The sequence below is a fragment of the Phyllobates terribilis genome, unplaced genomic scaffold (assembly GCF_046119375.1).
Source record: "Phyllobates terribilis strain yellow unplaced genomic scaffold, ASM4611937v1 Scaffold_11__3_contigs__length_659146591, whole genome shotgun sequence".
Classification (NCBI taxonomy): domain Eukaryota; kingdom Metazoa; phylum Chordata; class Amphibia; order Anura; family Dendrobatidae; genus Phyllobates; species Phyllobates terribilis.
The window spans coordinates 280,541,874-280,559,884 of record NW_027362771.1 but is presented as its reverse complement, the minus strand read 5'-3'; the positions used below and the strand labels follow the sequence as shown (position 1 = coordinate 280,559,884).

Genomic DNA, 18,011 nt, shown 5'->3' with positions numbered 1-18,011 from the left:
AGAAAATTGGCGTAAAACACTTTGATAAGTCACAAACTTTTAGTGCAGTGCAAAGTTGCCAAAAATGTTGTGACTTTAGCCAATCTCAGACAGCTTAACCAAAATGTATAGGGCTGTGAATGAGTTGTGGTGGGACAGGACAAAGCCCATCAAATTCTTGAAAAGTAGTGCTGTTTCTTATGCCAGAAATATTATTCCAGTCATTGACTGGAGTAACATTTCTGGCAAGGCGCACGCCACTCAGAAGATGCGTGGCATGCACCTCTTAATGAAATTGGTGTACCTTATACAAAGTGTCAGTCTTCATGAATTGGAGTCATAGTTTTTCATATTTGCCAAAATGTCTGTTGGTAAAAAAAGGAGTTTAAGCGCTGCTTCAGGGGGAATACTGACTGCTGCATGGGGTTTATAGCAAATTTGGGACTGTTGTAAAATATGGCCCATTTCTTTCTTAAGGCTACAGCTGGACACTTATTTACCATAGCTAGAATTTCTTTTAGCTTGAAAGGTTGCACAAGATATGGAAACCTTACGCCTGGATTCTGATGGGCATTATGAAGCGCCCCCTGGGCCGTGGGGTACTTGGTAGCCGGGTCGGTCGATGCTGGGGGATGTCACAGTGGCAGTGACCCGGTCCTTGACCCAGGGCGGTCAATAAAAGGGGAAAAGTAAAAGGGGAATAAAGTTTTTAGAGATAATGTTCGTGACGCCACCTGTGGTATGCGGCTATATGGGGCCGGCGCTGCGGTGCAGATCCTCTGGAGGTGATGGTGACGTAGCAGAGTTGGTTCAGCTCTCCACAGGCAGAGCTTAGCTCCAGGGCAGGATATAGTGATGCTATGAGGTAGATGTTATTGGTGCGGTGTAGTGCAGGGGATGGCGCAGATATTGACCAGTCCACAGCTTAATGGCGGTTTCCTCTTATCTTTACTTGCGGTTGTTAAGCAGACTGGGGCACGGGTACTAGCTGGTAGTAGAGGCCCGGGCGGCCTGGAAGCAAGTTGGGAATCCACCTCGCCAGGTGAAGTTATAGGCCTTCACTCTGCGCTAATTTCTTTGGCCCTGCTGCTTGTAGCTATGCTGCAGCCCTCGTCCCTGAGTAAAACGTATTTCCTCACCCGTATAGCAGGCAGCTTGGGCCTTCCGTAAGTGTCGATCCCATGTGGTGGTGCTGGGCCCTATGGTGCTGCTGTGTTGCCGGGCGTCTGATGGGGCCAGGAGACCTGCAGTCTCCTGCCTTCCGGTTTCTGCTGCTGGGCCTTCAGTGCCCCACAACCTCGGACTCCGGTGTCCGGTTCTTCTGCGCTTCTCTCCTCTGGGGCGAGCTTGTGCACAGCTCCCTTCCCCAGGTCCTTCCTCGTCGCTGTCCTGTCTTCAACTCCTCTCAACTCACTCTCACTAACCCCGCCTCCAGATTCCAGTTGTCAAGGGGAGGAGCTCCCCTTTCTGGTCTGGAGCCAGGAAAGTGTTGTATGCTGGTATCCCTGATTAGGGGACCCCTCCTTGCTTCCAGGCATGGCATCACCCCTTGTGAGGGAGGCAATGCCACTGTGGCAACCGGACCCCTGGGGTGCCACAATTACATTTTATACAAACACAAAGTTCACATTCGCAAATTCTTTCCATCTGTCACCATGTAGAAGTTACATCCAGTAATCCATGCTAGCCTTCATATTACTGATGATGTAATATAAATTTACAGATAGTTGCGAGAGCAAGTAATAACTGTCCTCGCTTCTCCCATTCACCGGTAGACCTCACCCACTATTCCACTCAATTTTTAACACTCTTTATGGTTATCCTAAAGGGAAACACTCGCTATTGTATGTCTGTTTAATATATGTTATCTTGTAGTGACGGTTATGGAGGAGATGAAGCCACATTACAAAAATTCAAATCGGTCCCTCCTGCCATACTGTCTCATCACATGATGACTCTGGACTAGAGATGATCAAATCTGCCAAAATGCCAAAATACAAATTAGCCAAATCATGTGGATTTTACAGAAAAATTATATTTATAGAGAAGGTATGTAATAAGAATTGAATTTTAAATATTATACCTTGAGGTCTCTCCAGACCCTATAGCATGATAAACGTAGGATGTAAAAAAAAAAAATTCCATAGCCCATCGTCTAGTGCTCCTTTCTTCTTTTTTTTCCCTTTCCCTTGTTGTGCACATCATCTCTTGTTTCTTCTCTCACTGTCGTGGCTTCTGGCTTAACTAGGCCTTAAAGTCACTGTGCGTCATGCCATCACTCGGGTGACACGAGTCCTATTATGCAGTGACGTCAGAGGTCTTATCAAGCAAGAAGCCACAGTCTGAAGTGAAGAGGATGCGCACGATGGCAGAAGAAGCACGGAAGAGGCGGGGAGAACCAGACAGAGGGCTGTGGGACAGGTGCTACGGGTGAGAAGTGAAGTGAGTATTATTATTATGTTTTTAAACTATTGGCCTGGCCTTCTAAAGTTCTTTCCTATCCCTAGAGAGAGAACAGCATCATAAACCTTTGGTCATGTTCTCCTGACTATACTAATTTTGCTGTGAATGTGGAGAAAGTAGAAAAAGGGAAAAGTAGAGTTTATATTCCTATACTACAACTATCTAAATAATATCTTATCATTGCATCACTCAATATAATCAATTTAATAAGATAAGGAGGGCTATCATTTTTCGATTAATGATTTACTTTTAGTTAACTCATTCAGTCTAGAACAGCATAACTTTCCTTTCTAGGGAGATACTCACTGCTCATCTTCCATTACTTGTCTGTTAATGTGGCTTAAAAATGGTTTCTGGCAATTTTCACTTTTCTGCCTGGTCTTTGTCATTCGTGAACTGGATCCTAAACCTCTGAGACTGAAGAGATCCATACAACTATGTGCTTAAGTATATATCTAGCTCTTCCAACATATGTTATATTGATTAGCCTCAATGTACTAAGCCATGAGGTTATTTATGCAAGCAAATACATTGTATACACTGTGATAACTTGCAGGCAAATTAGTTCATAGAATCTCTATTTTCTCAGTAATGTGAGGGTCATACGGGCCGAGGTGACATGGGTTCCTCTGGATGTGCATGTGTGGTATTATTCCCTTCAGATGTTTCCCACTGAGATTCTGCAGTGACCTACAGAGGAGAAAAAGCCTGTAGACGAGAGATGGTCTGCAGAGGAGAGATGGTCTGCAGAGGAGAGATGGACTGAAACTGTATGTACTTGTACATATGTTGTTTATGGAACCGCCATGCTTGTCCATGCTTGAAGCCGGAGTACTGTACAAGTCTGTGTTGTTGCAATTTTAACTCCAAGTTTTCCCACCAATATTTCTGTGCCATTACTTTCCTGCATTTCCTTACACTCCTACAGATCTTACAAAAGACTATCTTTTTTCCCTTATTTCCATCAGCTCTAATAACTAGGCCCTATTTTGGATTTTGAACCCAAGGTGAAGGCAGAAAAATGCCTCTTTTCTCTGATGCAAACATCACTTTAGTGCCAAAAATATCAGGATAGGTAATCAATATCAGATCAGTGGGGTCTGACACTGGCGTCCGGATGTAAATAGTATACAGAGCGTAACACTACAGCTCCATGAACGGTTTAGAGCAGGGGTCTCAAACACGCGGCCCGCGGGCCGCATGCGGCCCCTGAGGCTGCTTTATGCGGCCCGCAGGCACAGACCCCTTGACGATTCCGACCTGGTCCAGGAGGAGCCGCCGACAGCAGCGCAGCATTGCCGCACAGAGACTGTCTCCCAGCACAGCATTTTCAATGCCATTCAAATGCCAGCCGCTGGCCAATCAGAGGCCAGCAGCTGATATCTGCGTGTCGGCGCAGCGAGTATGACGTCATTGCCATATGCAGATGTCAGCTGCTGGCCTCTGATTGGCCGGCGGCTGACATTGAAAATGCTGTGCTGGGAGACAGTCTCTGTGCGGCAATGCAGCGCTGCTGTCGGCGGCTCCTCCTGGACCAGGTCGGGATCGTCAAGGGGTCGGACTCTGTGGTGCCTGCGGGCCACATCTGCAGGAAGGCCGCCGAGGGAACGGAGGACAGGTGAGAATCATCTTTTTTTTTTTCTATTTTATGTGTGTGAAGAACAGCACAGGGGGCACATAGCCACAAGAGGGGACCTGGATGGGGCACATAGCCACAAGATGGGGACCTGGATGGGGCACAGAGCCACAAGAGGGGACCTGGATGGGGCACATAGCCACAAGATGGGGACCTGGATGGGGCACATAGCCACAAGATGGGGACCGGGATGGGGCACATAGCCACAAGAGGGGACCTGGATGGGGCACATAGCCACAAGAGGGCACCTGGATGGGGCACATAGCCACAAGATGGGGACCTGGATGGGGCACATAGCCACAAGATGGGGACCTGGATGGGGCACATAGCCACAAGATGGGGACCTAGATGGGGCACATAGCCACAAGATGGGGACCTGGATGGGGCACATAGCCACAAGATGGGGACCTGGATGGGGCACATAGCCACAAGAGGGGACCTAGATGGGGCACATTGCTACAAGATGGGGACCTTGATGGGGCACATAGCCACAAGATGGGGACCTGGATGGGGCACATAGCCACAAGATGGGGACCTGGATGGGGCACATAGCCACAAGATGGGGACCTGGATGGGGCACATAACCACAAGAGGGGACCTAGATGGGGCACATTGCTACAAGATGGGGACCTGGATGGGGCACATAGCCACAAGATGGGGACCTGGATGGGGCACATAGCCACAAGATGGGGACCTGGATGGGGCACATAGCCACAAAAGGGGACCTGGATGGGGCACATAGCCACAAGATGGGGACCTGGATGGGGCACATAGCCACAAGAGGGGACCTGGATGGGGCACATAGCCACAGGATGGGGACCTAGATTGGGCACAGAGCCTCAAGATGTGGACCTGGATGGGGCACATAGCCTCAAGATGTGGACCTGGATGGGGCACATAGCCACAAGATGGGGACCTGGATGGGGCACAGAGCCACAAGATGGGGACCAGAGCCACAACATGGGGACCTGGATGGGGCACATAGCCACAAGATGGGGACCTGGATTGGGAACATTGCCTCAGGATGGGGACCTGGATGGGGCACATAGCCCCAAGATGGGGACCTGGATGAGGCACATTAGTACAAGATGGGGACTTGGATGGGGAACATTACTACAAGATGTTTTCCATTATTACTATATGATGCTAATTGTAAGACAATATTACTGTATGTGGCCAATTGGGGGAAATAAAATTGTAAAAAAAATAAAAAATAAAATAAAGCATGAAAAAATATTGGTACTAAAAATGCTGTTTTATATGTAAACTAAAGTAAACACAAAAAAGTGCACGTTTATTATCGCCACATCCATAACGACCCAAGCCATAAAAAAATAAACACGGCAAAAATGTTCAAAAGGTGTATACAAAAAAAATGGTATCACTAAAAATGTCACATTGAACAAAGAATGCGGCCCCCCAAATTCAAATTTTTTCCATGTGCGGCCCATATACCCAGCCGAGTTTGAGACCCCTGGTTTAGAGGCTGCTATGCTTTTTAATAGGAGATGATCTGCAGTACCCTGCAGTGGCCACCAATCAGTGTACGGAGCTGTGGTGTTCCGTTCCATACACTGTTCCATCCGGCTGTCACTGAAGTTGATCAGTGGATATGCCGGGTGTCGGACTCCCTCAGCGATTCAATTTATGATGTATGCTTAGCACTGGAAAACCCATTACTGTTCACAGGAAACATAACATCCTCATCACCTTTATTAATAGTGTCTCTCTTTACTAAGAGAAAACTGGAAACATTACATAACATTCATAAATGGAAAATCTTAGCTCAATAAAGAATATTACCGTACTGTTTGTCCACTTAAACTCAGTTCTTGGATGACACATCGGATAACATTTTTCTTTACGGTAAGCATCGTAACATCTATATGTTTGACCTACAGCATTCACTGGCCAATTAAAGCACCATTACAGTGGATTTTTTTAACTTCAGCACTGGAGTGGTGCCACTAATCTAAGTTCCCTGCCCCTAGTACTATACTTACCAGCTGCCATGTTCATCGTTCTTGGAGCTACTCCAGTCAGTCTTCTGCTGTTTGTGACCTGCTGGATCGCTCCAGTGTTTGCTGGGCGATCCGGAAGTCACTACTCAGTGTAAGTCTATGAGAGCCAGAAACAAGTCTTTTATATATTTACATTGACAGCCTGTGACTGTTACTTCTGACTTTTGGTGAGTCAGAAGTTGCAGTCACAAGATGGCGGCACAGGACCGATGCAGCATTGGGAACAGCTAAAGACAGCGGCTGGTAATTATGATACTAGGGTCAGTGAACTTACATTAGTTGCACTGCTCCAGCACTGAAATAAAAAAAATAAAAACGGAGTGGTGCTTTAAGCTCCAGCTGGCCACATATGTAACAATTTTCATAAGACTGCTCATGACTTTCATGATAAAAAATATTATGCCCATGGTTCCAACATGATGTGATAATATTATAATATTTTCATAAATGATAATTTATTACAATATCATGATTAACTAAATGTAAACCTTAAAAGGGTTGCCCCACAAATGAGGGTCCCACTTCTATGAATCATAATTAAAAAGTGGCTCTTGATCAGGCTGACTTGAGCAGTCCATTTATCTAATGCTTCAGGGAATATGAATTGCCAACGGAAGCACCGATCAAAATCAGCCGGGAGTATGAGAACCCGGACTTGCGACTATCAGCTGATCACTGCGGTGGCTTCCATCCTTCTTTGTCAGACAACCACTTGAAGTCTAGCTCTAAGTGACAGTGTTATGAAGAATGAAGTTCTGTTCATAAAATGCCTTTTATCATACACTTATAGGATCATAACATGCGAGCAACTAAATGAAACATTTGCAGACATTACTGATTACTGATTCACATGCCACATCATTTATCATTTTATCATAATTTATTGAGGTTACATCGCGGGAAGCTGTTTTTTTTTCTAATATCTTTGTGGAAGTGATAACTTAGAAGACAGCAAGGAGAACTATTCATTCAAGTGCCATAAACCCAAATGACAGGATCCAGCTAAGTAGAATATTTAGGGTCACAGCTTCCCTTCCCAAATTTCCCAAATAGCAATGACACTCGGGCGTGATGTCACGTCCGGCCCCATGGAATGCACTCTGTATGATCCTATTTTGAGACGCCAAGACCATTTCTTTTGGGACAAATCTTGGAGCACCATAGTTTCAGTGACTCCTAATTATTTCCAAAGCTATTGGCAAACAGCAATGTATTCTTTCTCAATCTGAGAATTGAATCAAATATTGTCAGTAATGATTTCAGACATAAAGTATTAAATATTGGAGAACTTAAAATATCAAAGCAATGTGTGTCAAATAAATCTGGAAATCCTGCCATTTTTCCCTAAAGGAAACAAGTATTTGCATATTGTCTGCATGTGTTCGCTGGCACGAGCAATAGACATTCACTACTATAGACATTGAAATGTGTAAAGGAAGGGTTCCCACAAAAGGTAAAACTACCATGAATGCTTCATGTGACAGACTAAAAGGCTTTAGAAGGACACATTGCAGAATAATATTTCTTCTTGAATGTGTATTATTGCTGTTTGTGAATATAAAGTAATATATTAGAAAACAACATCATCAAACAGGAATCCTCAATATAACACTGTTCTTCCATTTCAAATTTGCAATTATTTAGATAATGTGAATGTTATGCAACTTTTATCATCATTTTATCATTATTTTCAAGGACATATTCTATGAACAAGGGGTTCGAAGCCTTCTCTGATCATATCCAACCACACTAAAATATGGCTTGTTATAAGGGCTCGTTCACATGAGCACAGACCGAATACAAGAAGCACACATACTCATTGTAGCCAGTGTACAGTGCACCCAGATGGTTTTCCAAATGGACCATCGAAAAAAATCGCAGCTTTTTTTTACAGACCAGAATAATGCATGCAATCTAAAGAAAGCTCAGCACCTATCCTCAATGTGGAAAAGCTGACAAGGCAGCACATGGAGCCAGTCACGTTTGCCATTTCCATAGGCAACAAGTCCAATTATTAAATATGGCGATTTCATCCGGCCCAAGAAGAACTCTGATACACTGAAATGAGCCTTTCATCATGTTGTCTGTGTTGGACAACACAATGAAAGGTTTTTATCCTCAAGATGTATACAAGTATAAAAGCAGAGCCCTTAAAAAACTAAGGATGAAAACATAATTAAAAAGTTCTATAATATTTCATTATTTAATACTAACATTATACACTTTAGTTCAATTCTCCCTCACATGCACAGTATTAAGAAATACAAACTAATGTTTATGTAAATTTAACAGGTTGACATATAGTAATAATAATAAAAAATATTAATAATAATAATATATATTCATTGATAATAATAAAAATGGTACTTGAACGTGTCCTTATACTTGATCAGAGAAAATCGCAATGTATCTTAGTGTTCTAAACATTAAACAAAGTGATGAATTGCAAATATCTTATAACCAGCATAATTTATTTTAGAAGTGAATTTCCCACCTGGTAAACTGCCCTGGAAATGCACCAAGGCTTCAGCATCATCTGCAGAAGCCTAAAGTTTCCATGCCGGCATGATCGCAGGGCTCGTGAAGTGAGGTTCCATACTAAGCTGTCCCAGGTAAACATTAAATCCTCAAAGCTTAGAAGAACAGCAGCCATCTTGATCCCATCAAAAAATAATGGATGAGGTGCAAAGCAGGTAACTGATGTAGATCCCTTTGATTCCACAGAGTTCAAAGTGTTACATGTAATTTTATACACAGGAAAAATCACTTTGGCCAATTTTTGTCCAGTTCTGTTTCAGAAAATGAGTCCCAAGAGACAGCTTTGTGTCTTAAACAAAAAATAAACTTTTTCATACCCACTGTTCCCTAGACAATGGATAAGACATTCCTATGTGATCTTTTGAGCTGTTCTCATAGGGAGCTCTGCTCGGATTCTGTGACTTGTCAGCTGTCTGCCGCTATACTAAGAAATATACTTACATCCAAAGTCATCACTTCATACTGCTGGGAGAGAATCCAGGGAAATGAAGTATTGTTCCACTGCCAACATTCCTGGGACGGTCCACATTTCTACTTAACTGTTTCTATCTTAAATATAACATTCCCAACACTCAGTCAAAACAAGAAGTTCCAGCAACTTCAAGCAAGTGTATAATAGAAAGGTTTTTCCATCAGGTGGCAAACTGTATGACATTTATAAGGCCCCCGGAGTAAAATAAGAAAACGGGAACTTCTGTAGATGCCATGACTCACTGCAGAACAAAAGTAGTTATATTAAGTGAATGTTAGGAAACACAGGGATCCTCGATGTACCAATAGCTCTCGCCATATATTTTCTTAACGGGGTTTGACACTTTTACTAGGAAAACTTGGTGGCAGCATAATAGATTGTCATGGATACATCACTGATGCTTTTTATTTCTAGACATTAGAGAAACAATTTCCTTTGTTCTATGGTTCTGTAGAGAGGAACAGAAATGGTCAGGATAGACCTATAACGATGTAATGCTACATAGTATTAAAGATCAGGGTGATACATGAATCTATATTAAAGACGTAGGCCTATTAACTGAAGTTGATGTGTTTTCAGCATCGGGGTGGGAGCTGTTCTGCATCTGTTAACTGCTATATATTGCATTAAGGAATACTTTACTCTTGGTATTATTACTGCTAGAGGTATTGTTGCCTTAATATAATTGTTTTATAGCTGTAATGTGCCCACAACTTGTTGAAATTGATTATATTATGTTATATACCCATAGCAACGGTCTTAATTGGGTCCCCTGCCTTTTACAACAACAAAATATGCAGTTGAGTAGGCAGGGTCATGGCAAAAAGGCAGTCACAAACGAGCATACCTGCCAACGTTTAAAGACAGGAAGAGGGACATATATTGCAGCACTTACATAGTAATTTTGCCCCTATTGAAGCCCTTTAATGTTCTTAGTGTTTTTTCACCCATTATGATACCCATTTCATGCCCCTTATGATGCCAACCAAAAATGCCCCCAACACATAGCATGATACCTCTTCAGTGAATTCCTCAACAATACCGCCACAGAGAGTATGATGACCCCACAGCGCTCCTAACACTGTATGATGTTGCCACAATGCCCTAACACAATCACAATATGATGCCCATACAGTGACTCCAAGACAGGATGATGCCCTCACAATTACCCCTCACACATTATGGGGCCCCCAATGACACCCAAGACAACATGATGCCCCCACAATAGCCCCCCCACAAAATGATGGTTTCTTCAGTACTCCACACATTATGATGGCCCCCACACACATTATGACTGCTCCCACAGCACCACCACACAATATGATGGCCTCCACAGCTCACCCAGTATTATGCACCCCCCCCACATTATGATGTCCCCCATAGCCACCTACAAATACTAATTAAAAAAATAAAATAAAACTACTAATTTCCCCTTGATCATGCCTGCTCCGCTGAGACTCAAACGCACAGGCTGAATGATGGCACAGGGAGTCCTGTTCCACCATTCTTTTTTTTAAGAACATAAAGAGAACTCTGTATAAGCCAAGGGATTTGAGAGCTACAAAATAGATTTTAAACTATTCCCCCAGGGGCCACTTTAGACTGATACACTGTTTCTATGGCTTTTGTGGTCAGTATTCAGTAGGAAAAGAATAACAGAGAATTTTTTAAATATTTTAGCCACAGATATTTAATACAGTATTGAAAGCTTACAAATTAATACAGATGCAGCAGCTCAATATTTTTAGATGGCATATATTTAATGAAACTATCTTTGTTTATTTGTTTTTATTCTCATTTCTCATTTTCTTAACTTGATATACATGCTTCATAGAAACATGATTATGTAGAATCAGATGCTGATGAGTATTGAACATTAAGGGAATGTGAGCAGAGTTGCAGAACTCCCACCAGACAACCCCTTTAAAATTCACAGATGATGTGCATACATGAAAAGGAAATATGAACAAATAGAGGAATTTGTTTTGAGTGATTGAAGGGACCATGGTATTCGTACACTCATATGAGTGCTGTGTCTTATATTTCAGCTCAATCCAATTGAAGTTAATGGAACTGAACACCAGTACCAGGCACAAACACTACAAGATGAATGAAGCTGCACCTGGTAAAAAATAAAGAGGTAACAATTGTTACATAAATGGCGGGGTTGTTGGGAGATGGACCCACTACCCTGGGAATAGGTCATCAATACTGCAGTTTCAGAAAAAAACATGCAAATTGCCTCTTCAGAGAAAAAGAGGACTTGTACTCTATAGCGCCACCTATTGGAAGTAGCAATCCTACAAGTCACAATCAACCCTTTAACGAGTCGTGCAATATGACTTAGGATAAAAGCCAAATCAGAATCTCAATTTGCAATCAATTTGATCATCGGGGACATGTGTGTGGCGCCCCTGAGGGTTCAGTCGCCACAGAGGTACTGCATCTCACCCAGAGGTGTGGTGCCCCACTCTCAGGTAAGGAGGGAGTACTGCCCGGGACCCACCCACCTGCATCCAACACTACACCATTCCAGACCAGCAGGCGGAGCAAGATGCACGTGTACAATGCTGAGCCCTGTCCCTGGTTGGAAGGGGTGGAACCAAGAGAGGGGGAACCATGTAGTGGGTGTGGGTGGAGGAAGTGGTCAGGGGAGCACCTTCAGTAGGAGTATAAGAAGGGAACCATCTTGAACGAATCAGGTCAGTCTGAGGAGAGAGAGCTGGAGTGGGAGCTCAGAAGAGAGAAGAGAGGGCCTAGTCTGAGAGGCCCAGGAAAGAGTAAGAGAGGACGGGAGCAGAGGGAAGGCTCCAGAGACAGAGGGGATCCCAGGGGCACGGTGAGTGCAGGAAGCCACCCGTGCGCCCGAATCTACACGGACGTGGAGGGATCAGGCCGCACAGGGGACCGGCCCCTAAACTAGTGGAGAAGAATCAGGCTCAGCTAGATAATCGGAGGCTACTGCACTTGCAACGTGCAGCTGCCAACTACCACAATTACATCGCCAAAAAGGTGGCCGCATAGGGTCCAGGGGACTGCACGTCGCCCCCGACAAGATCCGAGACTACCGGCTTGGGACACTGATTGTGAGGCGTAGGGCAGGAGGGTGAGAGCCAGCGCAGGAAGACGACCGAGGAAGGAACATAGAAAGGGGTCCCGTTTAAGTACTCCTGAAATACCTGAGAGCTGCTGAACCCCTTTCTTGGTGAACGCAGGACGAAATGGCAGTTGTTACCTGGAGCAGCGTGATAACTGCGAGTAAAATCTGAAGACTGCACCCCACTGTGTCCTAGAATTATTGCTGTACCATCACCAGCCCTGCACTACACAGCATAGCAACATCTACCTCACAACATCATCATATCCTGCCCTGGAGCTAAGCTCTGCCTGTGGAGAGCTGAACCAACTCTGCTGCGTCACCATCAGCTCCAGAGGATCTGCACCACAGCGGCGGCCCCATATAGCCGCATACCACAGGTGGCGTCACGAACATTATCTCTAAAAACCTTACTCCCCTTTTACGTTATTCCCTTTAATTGACCGCCCTGGGTCACGGACCGGGTCACTGCCACCGTGACATCCCCCAGCACCGACCGGCCCGGCTACCGAGTACAACCAAGAGTGTGCAAAGCAGTCATCAAAGCAAAAGGTGGCTACTTTGAAGAACGTAGAATATAAGACATATTTTCAGTTGTTTCACACTTTTTTGTTAAGTATAGAATTCCACATGTGTTAATTCATAGTTTTGATGCCTTCAGTGTGAATGTACAATTTTCATAGTCATGAAAATACAGAAAAATCTTTAAATGAGAAGGTGTGTCCAAACTTTTGGTCTGTACTGTACATATGTTCATCTTTTTTACATTTTTAGTGCTTTTTCAGGCGCGTTCCAGGTGAATCCACCTGAAAAAGATGTTGTGTGCACATACCCTAATGAATAATGGATAATCTAAATCTAACAACCACTTTAAAAATAAAAGGGGTGATTCATCAAAGCTTTTCTGCCAGAAACTGTTGTAAAAGCTTTGAAAAGTTGCCATCTTTTGGTGCAATATGGAGTTGTGCACAAATTTTTGCCTCTTATGGCGTTTTCACTGCAATTTGAAGCAGCTCTGCCTTGCCTGTCAAATTCTGCAAAAGTGCCAGCGTTTTTTAAGTCAGAAATTCTACTCCAGTCCCTCTAAGTGAGGCGCCACAGAGGTGCAGGTCACAGAGAAGATGTGCTGAATTCATCAAGTGTCGCGTGCGTCTAAGTGAATTTGGAGCATCGTACTCCAGTGAGCCCCTAATTAAGAATGGTATATGAAATACCAGTCTTAATGAATCGGCCCCAAAGAGTTCTCATATATCACAGCTCCTAACAGAACAAATTACTTTCCAGCTCACATTGTCATATTTGTAACCTCATTTTCTTGACCATGAGAGAAAAAAATAAAGAAAAAACACATCATATGATCCATCTGTAAACCTGTTTGTGATAAAAATGGCTCCAGACTAATCAATCGCATTTTGCCTGGTTCTCACAATGCAAATTATATAACTGCCATAATGGCGAGCCTGGTGATTTTCTTGCCTTTACCTTCTTCAGTTACTGGCCATATAAAAGGCAAAGTAATTGAACAATGCATATAACCCGCTGCTTTTAGTTTCCATCCAAGTCGTTAACAGGCACATCCTGCGTCTGGCACACATATGATGAATAAAAGCCTGTTCATTTCGATGTCTCTTTCTTCCACTTCAGAGCTACGTTTGGTTTTAAATAGATAACAGATTTAGACTACAGAGGAACAGAGATATGGGAATATTACAATAATAAAAGCTACATTGCTAAAACGTAAAGCAGATTTTTGTCCAATCGCATTGAGTCTGTCAACTGGAAACACAATGCAAACTGCTTCATTCATGGGAGACAATGTACAAACAATCTGGGTATTTATATTGTAGAACAATCCACCCATGAGTGAATGCTAACAAATCAAAAACTGCAGTCCGCATAAAATGCATTTATACTTAACAATTATCATATATGAGCCTTCCTAGGAACAGAGGCTGCCAATCACCCAATGAACAATCAAAATGCTTGTTTGTCAGGTGAAATGATCTTTTGGTTTGCCTAAAAAATACAACCGTTCTCGGCAGCACACCTTCCTGTGCAAACAGAACTCACGCTGCCAAGAACGATGGCAGCCTATACATGCTTAACAATCTTTTAGGGTGCTTTCACATTGTCCTTTCCTGCACATTCGTGGGCCCCATTGGGGTTTGCGTCCGAACCACCCCACTAAATACAATTCAGATGTCTAAGTGTCCGCCTCCAGTAGGCGTATACGCCTGCAAATGATGCACAAGAGAGCTCACGTTCACTCTGCTGGCACCATTATAATCTATGGTCCCGTTGGCGCATATGTCCAAATCCCGTTTTGCTGGGGAAATCAGACGCAAGCCCAACAGGACCTACGAACGTGCAGAAAAGCGCTATGTGAAAAGCATCCTTACAGGTCATTCAGTGCACATTTGCAGCGGGGTCGACCCATTTAAACAGGCTATTAAACTTCCTCCAACGGGCAAATGATGCCATTGGCGGTTATTTACCTATGCGCATTGTGCAGTGTACATGGACATGTGCAGCATGCGGACATCATAACGAGTTGGGTTTTAAACTGTTTCTTTTGTTTTCCTTTGGATAAAAGGTGCAAATGGTGATGGATAGCCACTTATCTGTGGAGTACCATAGAAAATACAGATGAGAGACAGCTGTTACTGATATCTCGTGTCCATGACTAGCTCTGGATTCAGACAAACATTTCGATGGTCCAAAGTATATACTTGTATGTCTCACCAGAAAAAGGGAATGGATCCCATTTATGAAGTAAACTTTCTTATTTCCCAGCGAGAGAACATTGTAGGAATATTTTTCTTGTATGACATCTACTTAGCTATATTCTTGTTTATATCCTTATAAGAAATGGTATGATTGTAATTTGGGATAAAATATTCTAAGGTTTCATCTCATCAATGATAACAAGTAGTGATGATCGAGCACTGTAATGCTCCAGAGCTCGGAACTCAAATTGAGCAGGTCGGAAGCTCGGACATGCTCGACTCGAGTAATGAGTATAAAGGAAGTCAATGGAAAACTTGAGCATTTTTGCGGGAGACTCTAACAGGAGGGCTGGGGGGGGGCAGGCAAATCAATGAAATGGATGTAAACAGAACTCAAATGGAATGGGAACAGCATGGGGAAGACGCCTGGACACATCTCTGACTCCCAGGTGGGAACTAAATAAATAAATAATTTTTAAAAAATGATGTGGGGTCCACACCTCTTTTGATAACCAGCCAAGGTAAAGCAGACAGCTTGGGGGGCTGATATTATCAGGCTGGGAAGGACCATGGATACTGGCCCCTTCTAAGCCTAAAAATAACAGCCGCAGCAGCCCCAGAATTGGAGCATCACATTAGATGAGCTTTGCCCAGCTCTTCCTGATTGACCTGGTGCGATGGCAATCGGGGTAATAATTTTTGGAGTTAATGTCAGCTGTATAATGTCAGCTAGTATCAACCCCTGGTGTTAGTAATGGAGAGGTGTCTATCAGACACCCCCATTATTAACACAGTAATCAAGAAAAAAAACACAGAAAAAAAACACTTTATTTGAATAAAGACTCCCCCACACTATCCCTCGTCCACTAATTTATTAAAAAAATGTTCCCACGAAGCTCCTCCGATGTAGTCAATGTTCCCCAATGTCTCTGGCATCTGTGAATAGCAATAAAGTACAGCTATTCACAGGCGTTGGGTGCTGACGACAACTCTCATCAGAGTCACCAGGTCTCTCTGAGAGCAGCGTTGAGCCGGTGACACTGATGAGAGTTGTTGTCACTAATCGACGCCTGTGAATAACTGCAGTTTACTGCTATTCAAAGACGCCGGAGACATCGGGGAACGTGGAGTACATCGGTGAACGTGGAGTACATCGGAGGAGCTTTGTGGGAATATTTTTTTAAATAAATTGGTGAATGAGGGATAGTGTGAGGGAGTCTTTATTCAAATAAAGTATTTTTTCTGTGTTTGTGTTTTTATTTTTTATTACCAGGTTAGTAATGGGGGTGTCTGATAGACACCTCTCCATTACTAACACCTGGGCTTGACGCTATCTGACATTACACAGCTGACATCAACCTCAAAAAATATTACCACGATTGCCACTGCACCAGGGCAATCGGGAAGAGCCGGGCAAAGTGCCAGTATTGGCGCATCTAATGTGATGCGCCAATTCTCGGGCAACTGCGGGCTTGTATTTTTAGGCTCAGAAGGGACCAATAACCAGGGACCTTCTCAGCCTGATAGTATAAGCCCACAGCTGTCTAATTTACCTTGGCTGCTTATTAAAAATAGGGGGGGCCCACGTCGGTTTCTTTAGTTATTTATTTATTAGGTTAAACATAAGCTCTCCCTACTATAACAACTCTCCCTGAAATGCTTCCAGAGGACAATGTGCTGAGCATCGCATCACCGGGTCTCATATAAGATCCGATGAAGCGATGCGGCCAGCCAATCACAGTGATGCCAGTAGCCAACATGACTATGACATTACCGTGTATGTCGAACAATCTCGCAATTTATTGTATAACGTCCGCAAAACATGCGGGTCGGTGACTCGAGCATTGTGCTCGAGCACCCGCCATACTCGATTGAGTAATGAGCATACCCAAGCATCCCGATGCTAGAAGTGCCGAGCACACTCGCTCATCACTAATAACAAGCAATTTACAGATATATCCTAGATAGTAACTCTGTAATTAGAAAATGCTCTATATTAGTAGAAATATTTGTGGTGTTATGGACTTGCAGAAATCCAGAAGTAGTTGCAGAAATTCCACAAATGACATCCGTTTCCTGCATTGAGATTTGGAGAATTCTGTCTTGAGGATACATTGCAGCAAGAAATGATATACAAGAAAACAAATTGAGAGCATGAACCATTCTTTTTTTTCTTTTTGATAGGAAGGCAGAAATGCGTTTTTGCCTATGGCAAAGTCTTAGGTCAAATTCAGTGATATTGCACAGCTGCACACTCTGGTGTGCTGGGAATATTTTAATAAATATTCTGAAAGCAAATGAAATTTCATGTACACTTCAGCCACACAGGAAAAGATGACAAAACTCTGCTCTTTATATCTGTGGTGACACAAACATTGGAAATATTCCCCAAGACATGTACTACAGCCTTATTTTGAAGCCTGGGAAAGTGCATGACTTGAGCTGACCTCCTGATTTATCTCTCCAGAGTAACAGGCAAATAAAACCATTTTTAGAAACATTCCCAAAGATCCTGAAAGTCATTTTCAGACTGACCCCACGGTCATAAAGCAGCTAATGTTATAAATGATGCAGCTAAGTTGGCTCCAACCTATATTCTTACTTTAATTGGGAACTAGAGGCATATAAAGAAATATATTACTAGGCATTACGTTTAGAAGGATGTCCTCAGAATTGGATGGAAATACAGTGATATCCTTTTATAAGACCACCTTTTTGAGAAGACCATCTCTTTTCAAGATTACTTTTTTGCTGCACATTTTCAGTTCCACCTTGTATAATGCATATACAAACCTCTATTGCAAAGCCGTTTTCTTGCATTTTGTAATTCAGGTCAATTAACCACCTCCCCAAAATATAATACATTTCTATTAAGGGGACAAGACATTCATTAAAAGCTGCCTGACACCATAGCTATAACTATAAGAGTTATGCTCTTTTCGCAGATTTACTAGAGTTAAGGCTCCCATACACAGACTAATGTTGACCAAGCTGCCGATATCGACAGTTTCATCCTGCAGTCTAGTATGTATGGGGGCGCCAGTCAACTGATCGTCAGGGATGTTGATCGGGCATGTCC

General features: G+C 43.2%; 1 protein-coding gene across 6 annotated transcripts in view; it reads right to left on the bottom strand.

The window, feature by feature from the left end:
• FRMD4A (FERM domain containing 4A) overlaps positions 1-18,011 on the bottom strand; it is a 494,181-nt gene that overhangs the window by 284,799 nt on the left and 191,371 nt on the right. For 2 of the 6 annotated variants that reach the window (XM_073652363.1, XM_073652362.1), the window contains exon 1: positions 8,594-9,060. The exons of the other annotated variants lie outside the window; for them this stretch is intronic. In XM_073652363.1, coding sequence (XP_073508464.1) covers positions 8,594-8,752 — 159 coding nt within the window. In that variant the 5' untranslated portion in view covers positions 8,753-9,060. Of the gene's footprint in view, positions 1-8,593; positions 9,061-18,011 lie in introns of those variants that run through there. 6 annotated transcript variants of the gene reach the window in all.